Raw genomic sequence first — 14,110 nt, 5'->3', positions numbered from 1 at the left:
CATGGAGTGCTCAGAGTCTAGCAGGCTTGGCATTCTTAATTATTTCGGGGTAATGCCATCCTTTCAAGGGGCTTTTCCACTGGCTAGAGAATCACTGAGTTCCAATTTTGTTGGCTGTTCGTCCAGCTTATCCATGACTGGCAGAGACTGGGCTGCATTGAGGGCAGGATCAGTGACATATTCCCCGGAGTACAGTTCTAGGTAGTGCTCCAACCAGCAGTCCATTTGCTTGCGTTGGTCAGTGCTCATTTCCCCTGATTTAGACTTGAAGGGGGGGGCAATCTTCTTGATGGTTGGCCCAAAAGCTCTCTTAATGCCATCATACATTCTTCTGATGTTTCCGGTGTCAAAGGCCAGCTGAATACGACTGCCTAGGTGTTGGCAGCAGTTATTTGCACAGCACGTGGCTGTTCTTTGTGTAGCGCTTTTGGCTATGGATGTTAATTCGCTGGGGGCTTTCTTATAGTTCAACAGTGCAGTGCGCTTAGCGGCTATGACAGGTTCCAGCTCTTCAAAGTCAGATTGAAACCAGTCTGCATTCTGCTTCTCACGTTTGCTAAAAGGTGGTCAATGCTGAGTCATAGCTGGCGTCTCTGATGTGGGTCCACTTTATCTCTGCATCCCCTGCAGGAGTGTTTTGAAGGGCTTTTTCAAGTGAATTTAGAAACTTATGTAACAGCTGTGGATAAGAAATTCTGTCAGTGTTGATGCGCTGCTTGCAGTGATGTAGCTTCTTTGGTTTGAGTCTAACTTTGCTGCACACCAGGGAGTGGTCAGTGTCGCAGTCCGCACTGTGGAAGCTGCGTGTGATTTGGACACTGGTTTATAGAGGCTTGCCTTGTAACAATGAGGTCCAGCTGCTGCCAAAATGATCTTGGGTGTCTCACTAAACCCCGTCACCAGGTTTCATGATGAAAGAACGAGTTGGTGATGCAGAGGTTGTGATAGGTACACAACTCAAGCAGTCTCGGTCCATTCTCATTCATCCTTCCAATGCCATAGCGCCCAAGGCAGGAGGGCCATGAGTCATGGTCGGCCCCAACCCTGGCTTTAAAGTCCCCCAGCAGGAACAAATATTCGGTATTAGGAATGCTACTAATGATATTATGGAGTCCTTCATAGAACTGGTCTTTAACTTCAGGTGGGGAGCAGAGTGTTGGAGCATAGATGCGGAATAGGTGTACTGGGCCAGAGGCGGTGAGCAGTCGGATGGACAGTATGCATTCCAAGCCATTTGAAGGCGGCTCTATCGTGCTGAGCAAAGAATTTCTGGTGGCGAAGCCCACTGCATGCTGTCTTGGTTCTTCTGGCTGGGTAGTGATCCTGAAGAAAGTGTAGTCTTGCTCTCTTAGAGATCCGCTCCCAGGGAGGCATGTCTCCTGAGGTGCTGCAATGTCCACATTGAGTCTATTGAGCTCATTGTTAATGATGGCGGTCTTCTGAGAGTCATTGATTTGTGTAAGGTCTTCCGACAGGCCAGGACACACAGTTCTGATGTTGCAGCTTGCAAAACGAAGGGCTGGTTCCTTCTTTCCTTTTTTTTGTCGTGCTGTTTGGTGCAGTGTTACAGTCCACTTGTCGGGCAATGACCCTGAGCTCCAAACACCCATTGAAGCAGGTGGACTGTGGCGGGACAGAACCTTTCTGACCAGGGGCTGCCCGGTTTGAGGCGGGTGGTAGCTGTCCAGCGAGATGCAAAGACCTCTCCCACAGACAAAGGAAACCCATGGTGCCCAATCTCTACGCCAATTGAGCTGAACTTATAACCCATAACTGCTGCCTTCCGTATTGTTTTGGTCACTGTCAGGCACCTATGGAGTGACCTCTCCATGGCGCATGCCTGGGTGGAACGTATGGAGGTTGAGAGTTGCCGAAGCGTCTAAAACCCCCTCTTGGCCTTCCTTGTGGGGTGCAAAGGAGTGCAGAGCACGACGTTTGGCAACAGTATAGCTGCAGGAACTGCCGGAAACATGCCGAAGGTGACACATGACCGCCTTAGGAGTTCCGCTCCGGATTTTCTCATGGGTTGGGAATTACCTAGTGGGCAAGATGCTGCTATGGGTCACAGTGGAGCCGGAGTCGCAGTGCCCGGACTAGGGTGACGCTGAGCACATGTCAAAGGCCCAACGAGGCCTCGGCCCTCCTGCTGAACTCATACGAAAAATCCTTGATCGGATCCTGGGAGAAGCAGCTCCACATTCGCAGCCGGCCATAGCACTGACGCCCCACCCCCTCCCCCCCGCACCACTTTCCCCCCTCGCAGCCCTCCGCAACCCCTTCCCCTGTCGCACCTCTCCGTACACCCTTCCCCCCACCTCCTCGCACTCCCTCCCCCCTACCTTCTCCCTCCATGAAATCGCACAGTTAACTGGTTAGGTCCCCTGCTCAGGGATAGGAGCAAACAACCCCACTGCTTTGTGTGCTCCTCAGGAGAGACCAAGGCTAAGGGAGTAAACCCTAACAGAAAATCCGCAACCGATACTACCACATTGCAATAAAACAAATGACTTCCACTTCAACCCTTACATGCTTGGCTTTATCAAGGTGTCTGTAATTAGTGTAACCATAAATCAAATGTAAAAGCAGGCTCATCTGCGATCAGAAAATGCTGGAAATAGCAGGGCTGGCAACATATGCTGGGAGAAAAAAAAAAGGGTTAGTTGTTTCAGATCTGTGACTGTTCTAATGAAAGGTCACAGATCTGTTTCTCTCTCCACAGATACAGCCAGACCTACTGAGTATTTACAGCATTTTCTGCTTTATTATTTCAGATTTCCAGCATCCGCAGAATTTTGCTTTTGTCTCCTCTACAAATCAAACTAGATAAGCGTGATTAACCAGATAAAGTGCAACGGTATTTTATCATATATGTTCTCTTCCAAACTATTTTAACATTTTTAGAAGTTTATCATGAAGATCATTCACAGCATTAATATTGAGTGGTGAGAAAATGTTACCCACTGAGAACAATTATAAATAGGAAACGAAGTATCAAATTTCCTTTATACAAAAAGGTAGCTGAATGGAATACGAGTTAAAGGAAGGAAATATTGTTAATTATGTATACACAATACCTACAATGCTCATCTCCTTCAATGACTTAAACTCGTCAAACTGATGACCGTGTTGGTGAATGGAACATTTTTGCCACTTTGTCACCTTGTGCCAGCATCTCCATCACCTTGTGTAAATGCAGCACACTACTACACATCTAAAGCTGCCTCTACCCTAGCTCAACAAAAGCTACAATTTTACAAACATGCCTCCCATCCTAGACATTCTTATGCTCAAGACCACCACTTTAAAAAAAAGTCACTCTAGGGATGCAGACTTCACTGACAAGGCCAGCATTTATTACCCATCCTTAAATGCCCTCAAGAAGGGGTTGGTCTTTTTGAACCCCTCTCGTCTGTGAGGTGAAGATGCTTCCACAATGCTGATTGGTAGGGACTTCATGGAGAACTTAAGAGGCGATAGTGTCCCCATGCACCTGCTGTCCTTGTCCTTCCAGGTGGTACAGGTCGTGGATTTTGAAGGTGCTGCTGACCAAGTGTTAGGAAGTTGCTTAAGTGCATCCTATAGATGATACACTCTGCATGCTTTAGGCTAATGAGTGAAATGTAAATTAAGCAGAATCCTTTGTCCGGGATGGCGTTGAACTTCGTGTTGTAGCGACGACACCCCTCCAGTTTTCCATCACACCCATAACTTGTGCCTTGTAGGTGGTGGAGAAGCTCTGGGGAGTCGGGAGGTGAGCAATCCACCGTACAATACCCAGCCTCTAGCCTGCTTGAATAGTCTCGGCATTTATGTCAAGTTCAGTTTCCGGTGAAAGGTGACTGTCAGGATGTTGATGGTGGAGGGTTCAGCACTGGTACTGCCATTGTTAATCACAAGAAGGTGGTTAGACTCGGAGATGACACTTCCCTGGCACTTGCGTGTGTCACAAATATTACTTGCCACTTATCAGCACAAACCTGGATGTTGTCCAGGTTTGCTGCGTACAAGAGTGGACTGCTTCATTTTCTGGAATGGAATATTGAGTCATCAGCCGACTTCCCCCACTTCTGAACTTAAAAGATGGGGGGGTGGTGGTGGAGGGATGTCATTGATGAAACAGCTGACAAATATCTGACCCAAGATGCTGCCCTGAGGAACTGCTCCAGCAATCTCCAAGGGCTGAGATAATTGGCCTTAACTACAATCATCTGCCTTTGTGCCAGGTTCTGGATAGTTTCCTCCTGATTCCCAGTGACTTCAGTTTTACTCAGATCCCGTGCTGCTTGCCGTCACATATCAATGTGCAGACAATTTTGAGGAGGGGTGGAGGGGTGTCGTCGCTACAACACGAAGTTCAACGCCATCCCGGACAAAGGATTCTGCTTAATTTACATTTCACTCATTAGCCTAAAGCATGCAGAGTGTATCATCTATAGGATGCACTTAAGCAACTTCCTAACACTTGGTCAGCAGCACCTTCAAAATCCACGACCTGTACCACCTGGAAGGACAAGGACAGCAGTTAGGCACCAAGACAAAACTATCCAAACTTATTTCATATAGGAATTTTACAACCAGCAGCATGGGGAGACTCATTCCAAATGCTTCAAAACTCATTCTAAATCCTGCAAGTGTTAAGCATTAACTTGCATGCCCTAACAATTCACCCATTTGTAAAGTGAAGCTTACCATGCAAATACTTAAAAAAAAATCAACTGCATAGTTATGACTGCCTCCAATATCCATTTTGTAGCCACTTTTTGAAGAAGGAAAAATCAGACATCTTTCCTAATGTTAATTCAATTCCCACATCCTCAGTCAGTCAGACTCAGCAATTCATTCAAGCCAGATCCCAATATCATCAGTGCCCAGTTCAATCATCGTTGTTTGTGGTTGACTCCTCGTGCCTAGCTCAAAGAATTGTCATCCACAATCTACGTTTAATCCTTTCAAACTGTCTAACATATTCTGTGAGAAAGCATGAGCATAGCAGGGCCATTATGCTGGTTAAAACATGGAACCGGCATAACTTAACCAGGTAGTGAATTATGATTGTTAAATGTAGTCAGTATAAGCTGAGCAGGTGAGGGAAAATACTGGACAGGGAGCTTTCCCACTGGCTCCCCATCCATCACTTTCCTTGCATTGGAAAATATGTTGATATACAATATGTCTGCCAAAATATGGGCAGGTCCATTGTAATAAGGCACAAACAATTCACATAAAATTGTGCATAGAAAACAATGGCATAAAAACATCTATGTGCTCCAAGTATCCAGCTTTACTTTAGGCCAGTAGTTCTCAAAGTGTGGTCCGCGGGGTGGTCCAAACTGCAAGTCACTAACGTAGAACACCACGGCCAAGGTCATAAGAGAGAAGAGGCCAAAATCCTCATCCCCATCACTTGAGTGACGTCACACAACCAGACTGGCTCCCACGTGCGCAGCACAAATTGTCATAAGCACAAGCAACAATGTAGTTTTATAAGCAAGATTTATGTTACTGTTGCAACATACAACTACAAGATCAGATTTTCTCAACACTTGTCAAGTTGAAAACAAAGATGCGGAACTAGCTGAACGTAGAGCCAGACATGAGACTGAAGCTCTCCATCCTGGAGCCAGACATCACCTCATTTGTTTCTCATTAAAAGCAGTGCCATTCTTCCCATTAATCCTGATTAGTTTTTTTTGTGGTGGCAAGCGAAAACAGGTGGGGTTGGAGTCTTTTGCCCCATGGGCAAAAAAGTTTGAGAACCACTGCTCTAGGTGGTAATAATTTAAGTGGCCATTTTGCCTATGGCAAACATAGTCAAAGGCCAAATTCAAGTTAAGAAAGCATTTCCAACCTTTAACTGGCACTACCAACCACACTACACAACAGGCTGCCACAGAAATATCTGCAGCACCCCAATAAATTTCCCAGTGCCTGATCCATTTCTTCACCAGAGGAAATGTGAGGGTGTCAAGGATACAAGCAAGCTCTACCCCAAAGATCCATCATCATTACAGCAAAAAAGGAAATTCAAGATGGTATTTTCAACTTTGGTGAAATATGATTTTGCAATTTTCCCATGTTGGATCCTGAAATAAACACTGTAGGATTGAGAAGTTAATAAGTACAGGCTACAAATCTTTATTTTTAAAAGGGGAAGAAAGAGAAATCAAACATTCACTCATTCTGAACCACTCATTCACTTCATCTACTATAATAAAAGCAAAATACTGCGGATGCTGGAAATCTGAAATAAAAACAAGAAATGCTGGAAATACTCAGCAGGTCTGGCAGCATCTGTGCAGAGAGAAGCAGAGTTGACATTTCAGGTCAGTGACCCTTCTTCAGAACTGGCAATTAGAAATGTGAAAAGTTATAAGCAAGTAAAGCGGGGGTGGGCAAGAGATAACAAAGCAGAAAGTGTAGATAGGACAAGGTCACAGAATAGCTGACCAGAAGGTCATGGAGCAAAGGCAAACAATAGGTTAATGGTGTGTTGAAAGACAAAGCATTAGTACAGAAAGGATGTTAACGGACTGAAAATTGAACAGCCGCAAGTACAAACACGAAAAAAAAACAGTGGATAAGCAAACTTTCAGGTGGTGAAGCAATGATTTACTTGTACTTCTTTCAATGTATTCTATTGCATTCGCTGCTCACAATGTGGGCTCCTCTACGTTGGGGAGACCAAACGCAGACAGGGTGACGGCTTTGCGGAACACCTCCGCACAGTACACAAGCAGGACCCCGAGCTTCCAGCTGCTTGGCATTTCAACACTCCCCCCTGCTCACATCTCTGTCCTGGGGTTGCTGCAGTGTTCCAGTGAACATCAACGCAAGCTCGAGGAACAGCATCTCATTTACCGATTAGGTATGCTACAGCCTGCCGGACTGAACATGGAGTTCAATAATTTCAGAGCATGACGGGCCCCCGATTTTAATTTTAGTTAATTTTTTCTTTTTCCGTTTTTTATATTTTTACCCAAAGATGAAATAAAATAAACAGAAAAATATATAAAAAAGAAAAAAAAAAACTAGAAATAAAAGTAAAATGGGGGGCCCGTCATGCTCTGAAATTATTGAACACAATGTTCAGTCTGGCAGGCTGTAGCGTACCTAATCGGTAAATGAGATGCTGTTCCTTGAGCTTGCGTTGATGTTCACTGGAACACTGCAGCAATCCCAGGACAGAGATGTGAGCATAAGGCAGGGGGGTGGGGGGGGGGGGGGGGGAAAAGAAAAGCGTTGAAATGGCAAGCAGCTGGACACTCGGGGTCCTGCTTGTGGACTGAGTGGAGGTGTTCCGCAAAGCCGTCACCCAGTCTGCGTTTGGTCTCCCCAATGTAGAGGAGACCACATTGTGAGCAGCGAATACAGTATACTACATTAAAAGTACAAGTAAATCGTTGCTTCACCTGAAAGTTTGCTTACCCACTGTTTGTTTGTTTTTGTGTTTGTACTTGCGGCTGTTCAATTTTCAGTCCGTTAACACCCCGTCTGTACTAATGCTTTGTCTTTCAACACACCATTAACCTATTGTTTGCCTTTGCTCCACGACCTTCTGGTCAGCGATTCTGTGACCTTGTCCTATCTACACCTTCTCCTTTGTTATCTCTTGCCCCACCCCCGCTTTACTTGCTTATACCCTTTCACATTTCTAATATTTGCCAGTTCTGAAGAAGGGTCACTGACCTGAAACGTTAACTCTGCTTCTCTCTGCACAGATGCTGCCAGACCTGCTGAGTATTTCCAACATTTCTTGTTTTCACTTCATCTACTAGCTTGCTATGGGGCGGAACTGATCATGGATTGATGGCAGGTTTCCAGCTTTTCCAATTTGTGATAAAAGGAGGAGATCAACAAGAACAAAACAAATAATTCAATTTTCTTATCTGCCTTTGTTCACAGTCTTGCTGGCTGTTGGATATTGCCACTGCTACAATTCATGCAACACATTTCCTATATTTCTCAAGAGCAAAATACTGCGGATGCTGGATCCAGTTCTAATGAAGCGTCATCGGCCTGAAACATTATTGTTTCTCTCTTTCCAAAGATGCTGCCGGAACTGCTGAGTATTTCCAGCATTTTCTATTTCTCTCATATACCTCTCTCCTCAGAATCAAGACAAAATAAGTGAGGCCAGACGCCATCCATAGCTTCAGGTCTATCAAAATTGAGTGAAGTCTGATCATGTAGTATAAAAGGAAGAGGGAATGTTATGCAATTACACCATACTGAACATCTGACCACAGGAGTAATAATACCCAAACATCCAAACAATGGCAGTACAGTAATATGGAAAATCACTCTTAGCAGACAATGTATATTTATATAGGACCTTTAACATAATAAAATATCCCAAGGCACTTCACAGGAGCATTATAAAACAAAGCATGACACAGAGCCACAAAAGGAGATATTTAGGTCCGATGACCAAAACTTTGGTCAAAGAGGTAGGCTTTAATAGATAGGTCAAACCAAATATCCAAACTAATGATTTGGGCAGTAGGGGTCATATGAGCGACATTCCAAGTGCAAAGTGACTCTTTATTCAATCCCCTTAAAAACAGAAGTCATCCTTTATGTGATTTATCCCCCAAAGCAGATGTACCTGTGTTCTTCCACTCCAACACTGTGAGCAAAGTCAGAATGACGCATGTCATTTTTTTGTGAAAGCCTTCAATTTCAGCTACAAATACCCAAACGTCTAAACTGTCAAACCAATAACGAAACTTAAAAACATGTTTGATGTGAATCGCGATTGTGAAGAGGAGCATCTGAAATTGGAATAGCACAATCTTCTGGTCCAAAACTGTAAAATCAATTATGCCATTTGAAAGATACTATAATCACACTTTTTAAAAAAAAAAGTTAAATAAAAGTTTTGGCAGTACTTGTCAACACTTCAGAAATTACATTTCAAAGTCTTAAAACTGTTTTGAAAAACAAGGGGGAGACAGTCACTCCACATGTTTTTTTCTTTCAATTCTAGAATCCTTTACAAGGACCTTCCAATTTGCAAACTTCATCTAAACAGCAATTAAATCTTGTTTATCCTCAGGCTGTGTTTATTTTCATCAAGTCGAACTTTCAAAAGGAAAAATCACCACCTTAGCAGAATATTTTACATAGTATAACATTCCTATCCTGATAAAACCATAAATCATTTGACTTTCCATGAGCAATGCTGCAGGTCAATTATGTGTAGAGTACAAAGAAGCACTGAAATAAGATAAATAAAGCTATATTTTATAACAATCCATGAACGCTTGGAACTTGCAATCATTTTCACTAACTCACTGAACTTTCTTTGATCTTAAAAGTCCATCTCAATGTATCTTGCAAAAACCAAATATCAACTATACCTCCATAACTGTGCACACCGAGATACCACCTGTCGAGATGATTTTAAAAAATTCAAAGGTTATCCTTATTTCTCCATCCTAATGTGAATAGTGTGTAAGCGTCAGAGTCCCTGCAGCACACATGTTCCTTAATTCAGCTCATTAATGAAACAGCATCTTGTTTTGACATCTTAATCAATTAAATAGTACCAGGGGAAAAATAATTTCCCATAAACTAAACTGCCACATGCTCTGACAGATTTTAAGTAAAATATTATTCATCAGAAATGTTATTTGGATATATCTAGGAAAAGACTATACAACTGTACAGTTAGTATTGAAATTCAGCCTGCATTGGATCTGGAAAGTCTTATTCACACAAAGAGTAAGAAATACTTGGTATGGACTTCTAGATAGTATTGTAGAGGCAAAATCCCTGGAATCGTTTGAGAAACAGTTGGATTCGGTGGTGGAAAATCTGTAGGTTCTTTCTGATTGGACGTGATTAGATGTACTGGATGACCTTCCCCATCTGTATCGGTTTTGTGACCTTATGAATAGCTATGGATAGGCTACAGCAGAAGTGTCCAAAATGTTTGTATTCACAGGTTGCTCAGAGCCCATATAATTGAATCTTGTGGGTCACGTGTAAAGTTTAAACCATTATTCCTATTAATATCTCAAAGAGCAGGTTCTGGTTTAGGATTTATTCACCAACAGGGCAACAGTGCTAAAAGCAGCTGTTTCCAAACCCATGAAGTTCAAACAGGACAAACCAGCCACAAAGGTAAGTGCAAATAAAAGGAGTTAAGTGTGCTTTGTGAGCTCATGGTTTAAATGAATTCAGGCGCCTTGCACATTGCAACTTTATTCCTTCTATTATCTTCCTATGCAATGCATCACTTGCAACTGAAAGGCTAGGTGAACCACCCGTTCTCCCAGGTGGCACCTGCGACATTCTGAAATGATTATTGATAGGTGCTCAAAAATTACTCTGGGATGATTCTACTTCTTATTTTCCACCAATCCCATCTAGTCCCCTTGGCTCAATTTAGGAACTCAATGTGAGAATATTGAAGAGATAATTTCACATTCTACCGCTCTGACAGAACTTGGTACTTCAATGTGCTTTAAAAATAAAAAAAATTCACACAGACTGTGATATTTCACTGTTATTTCTGTCATTGTTTGGTAGATTATTTTTTGAAAGGTAACAGGCTAATTTTAATTCATCCATCCTTTAAAAAAAATCCATCAGAGAAGCTCCCCTGATGGCTCAGCAGGTTTAGCCAATGAATAGCTTACCCAGACCAGAATGATCCCAGATCTGATCTCTATTCTGTACAGACTTACTTGATATCAGCCAATGGTAAGGTAATACAATTAGTTAGTAAGTGGAAATTTGATCAGCATTCCTGCTTCTCATTGCTATACAGCAACCCCTGCTGGGCATATCATTGCCTGGATATCAGGTAACGACAAACTAGATTTAATTGTAATGCCAACCACTTTCCAGCCGAATCCATGAATAATGATAACTTGAAAGAATACTGGAGGGCATCTGGCACTTGTGGAACTGGAAGTCAGCAATGGAGTAAATGTCTTCAGGAAAGGAATGGGAAATTGTAGAGCAAGAAAATACATCTGTAAGATGGTTTGTGATGTAACAAAAAATGTGGCAAAATAATAAACCAATATACCTCAACATGTCTTACAAAAAATGACAAGAAAAGCTGGCATGCCTTGAAACAATACAAGCTTAAACAGGGAAATTACGGAAAGTTCTGATTTGAAAATCAATAAAGTGCTTTCAAGCACCACTACAAGAGTAGTAGAGAACAGCTTACAAACAAAGAATTTTGAAGATGCAAAGCCCTTTTTTAATTTAAAAAAGGGAATGTAGGTGTCTATATGGAAGGAAAGTACTTGTACTTGCTTTTGTTGTGCACAAAGTTGGCCTGCGAACAGCTTCCGGTCTTTTGAAAGAGAATGGCAGTTGAAAGGCTCGTCTACAAATTACACTTCACTGGTATCAGGAGTGGACCAACAAAACACATGAATGATAGTCACCATTTTCTACATATATAATTTGTTTAGACAGATGCACTCAACAGGAGTAACCAGTAAGCAAAATAGATCAATTTCAATCAATTATGAAAGGAACATTTTAATTAATTGTTCTGCAAAGGTAGAAAAGGTAGGAAATACTTCACATTTAAAATACTGTTGGTTGTAAACGGGTACCTCCACAGAAGGTCGAATGGGAAAGCAAATCCCAAGGTACAATCATACAGAATTTTTGTTTCTCATTGAGAGTTGTCAGTCACCTTTCCGTGTTTTACTAAAGTCTGTTGGTACCTGTCATTCCCACACTGGCTATAAAACGTAAACACAACAATCCAATGAAGTTGATAGAACCAGAAGTTTCCATCCGTTACCGTTGCAAATTATGCCGCTCTATATTCGAAACTACATGATGATAATGTGAAACCCTATGGACAGAACATATTTAATCATAAATCCAGTAATCCAAAGCTTTATTATAAACTTTGATTGCATAACCTTCGCAAAACCGTGATTTTAAGAAGCTAACATTTCAACGTCTTAATAAATTACAGCACAGATATTGTTACCATGCCTAAAATGGCTGAACGGATGTACAGCAGATGGCATATGAGCTGTAAGACTTGTTCAACAGTCTCTGTTGACCTACGTTTTGCTTGCTGCACCACTTATTTCATGCCCTGCATTGCCATTTTAAACCCACAACAGGATCCATGTGTGCGCTGCAAGGTGCATTTTGTCAGGACGTAATTACAGCGCCCTCCTTCGAAATATGATACTTTTGACCAGCCAGGAATATCATACATAAAATAACCAAATCAACAAGAGGAAAACGAGAGAGAGAGCAAAACACAAGCTCCATCGGGAGACAGAATTTTGCAATCTACGCTGCAAGAATTAAATCCCTTACATGCAGCAATGCATGCAAAAGCAACGCGAACGATTATACACTTGCACGCAACAGTTTATGTAACAGATTTCGAATACACTTCGCATGAAAGCCCATCTGACATCAATTCTGCGATATTTAAACTCTGCTGTCATCGACTTTGAACACTTGCAACCAACTGTCTGACAACCCGAATCTCCAATGCAGAGCATTTAAAACCCATCATCGTCGGGGAAACTGCACCGTCAAAAGCCATCGTCCTTTCCACTCAAGTTACTATCATCTAATTTTATTTAAATGCTCCTTGCAGAAAGCAACGACTAAAACGATTGCAAGCATTCACTGCGTCCTCCTGCAGCCCCCGCACTCCACCACCGGTTGTTTGCTTTTGTAAGTGGGGCGCGGGGGGGGGGGGTGGTGTTGGAGAGAGAAAAATAGAAAATATCAGACATCATCAATATATTAACTCACCGACGCCAAATTTCTCCTCCTCCGTCGGTGTCCACATCTCGCCCGGTGCTGGACAAGCCCGAGAGGCAGCCGGTTTGCATGGAATTCCCTAACGGTGCGCGCGCGCAGGGAGGCAGTTGCAAGGTGGGGAGGGGGGCAGTATCATCACTCACTGACCCGGCACTGAAGCGTCCTCTTATCCCTGACTCTGAGGCTGGCGGGGGGCAGTAGTGGGCTAGTAGACGACGGCCTGGCCTCACCCGACCCTGCTCCGGCTCTGGCTCATTGCGCCACAGCAACCACACTCGGTCCCAGCAACGCCATCCACAGTCACGTTGCCCACCCGTGCCACGGCCACGCGCCTGCAGGCATGCGCTGCCTAACGGAAAGCGCTCGCGCTACAGCAGATGAAGAGCGCGCGGCTATCCGCTAGCAGGCGATAGGACAGGGTGCTTCGTTACCATGACGACCGGGTGGACGCTCGCGCGGGTGTTGACGCTGGCTGTTCGCGCGCACTAGGATGGTCAGGAGTTTTTTTTAAAAAACGAGCGAGTGAGCATGGGGACTTCTAGGGGTTGGTAGGACCAATAATCAAAATAGCCGTCTTGTCACTCATTCAAGTGCTGGTGAATAGAAAGCTTACTCTGGTTCCAATCTCATCACCAAGTTGGTGTGGATATAGAGCCAGACTACGCAGACACTCTATGCTGTACATAAACTCTTACAGTGGTGGAATGACAATCCTAGAAATGAATTACTTGTATGTACATCGGTCTGGAGGGGATGCTCCCAAGAGAATGATCGCTTTTGACACTTAGACTGGTACATTTTTTTGCATTAGAATTCATGACATTCTTTGGTGGCAATTATACAAGTAGTTATTAGTGCCAACTGCAGCAAATAATGCACTCTTTAAAAACCAGCTTGGTGAGAAGGTGAACTGAAGCTGTTGGAACAAAAGCAAAATACTGCAGATGCTGGAAATCGGAAATAAAAACAGAAATTGCTGGAAATGCTCTGCAGCTCAGGCAGCATCTGTGGAGAGAGAATGGTTACTAGTGGTGTACCGCAAGGATCTGTTTTGGGGCCACTGCTGTTTGTCATTTTTATAAATGACCTGGAAGAAGGTGTAGAAGGGTGGGTTAGTAAATTTGCGGATGACACGAAGGTCGGTGGAGTTGTGGATAGTGCCGAAGGATGTTGTAGGGTACAGAGGGACATAGATAGGCTGCAGAGCTGGGCTGAGAGATGGCAAATGGAGTTTAATGCAGAAAAGTGTGAGGTGATTCACTTTGGAAGGAGTAACAGGAATGCAGAGTACTGGGCTAATGGGAAGATTCCTGGTAGTGTAGATGAACAGAGAGATCTT

General features: G+C 43.3%; 1 protein-coding gene across 1 annotated transcript in view; it reads right to left on the bottom strand.

The window, feature by feature from the left end:
* dock3 (dedicator of cytokinesis 3) overlaps positions 1–13,039 on the bottom strand; it is a 1,369,418-nt gene extending 1,356,379 nt beyond the window's left edge. The window contains exon 1 of the mRNA XM_068052296.1: positions 12,763–13,039. Coding sequence (XP_067908397.1) covers positions 12,763–12,799 — 37 coding nt within the window. The 5' untranslated portion in view covers positions 12,800–13,039. The remainder of the gene's footprint in view (positions 1–12,762) is intronic.
* Between the last annotated feature and the right edge of the window lie 1,071 nt (positions 13,040–14,110).

This window comes from Heterodontus francisci, chromosome 19, assembly GCF_036365525.1.
Source record: "Heterodontus francisci isolate sHetFra1 chromosome 19, sHetFra1.hap1, whole genome shotgun sequence".
NCBI classification, from domain to species: Eukaryota; Metazoa; Chordata; class Chondrichthyes; order Heterodontiformes; family Heterodontidae; genus Heterodontus; species Heterodontus francisci.
The sequence above is the reverse complement of the archived record's forward strand: the minus strand, read 5'-3'. Positions and strand labels throughout refer to the sequence as shown.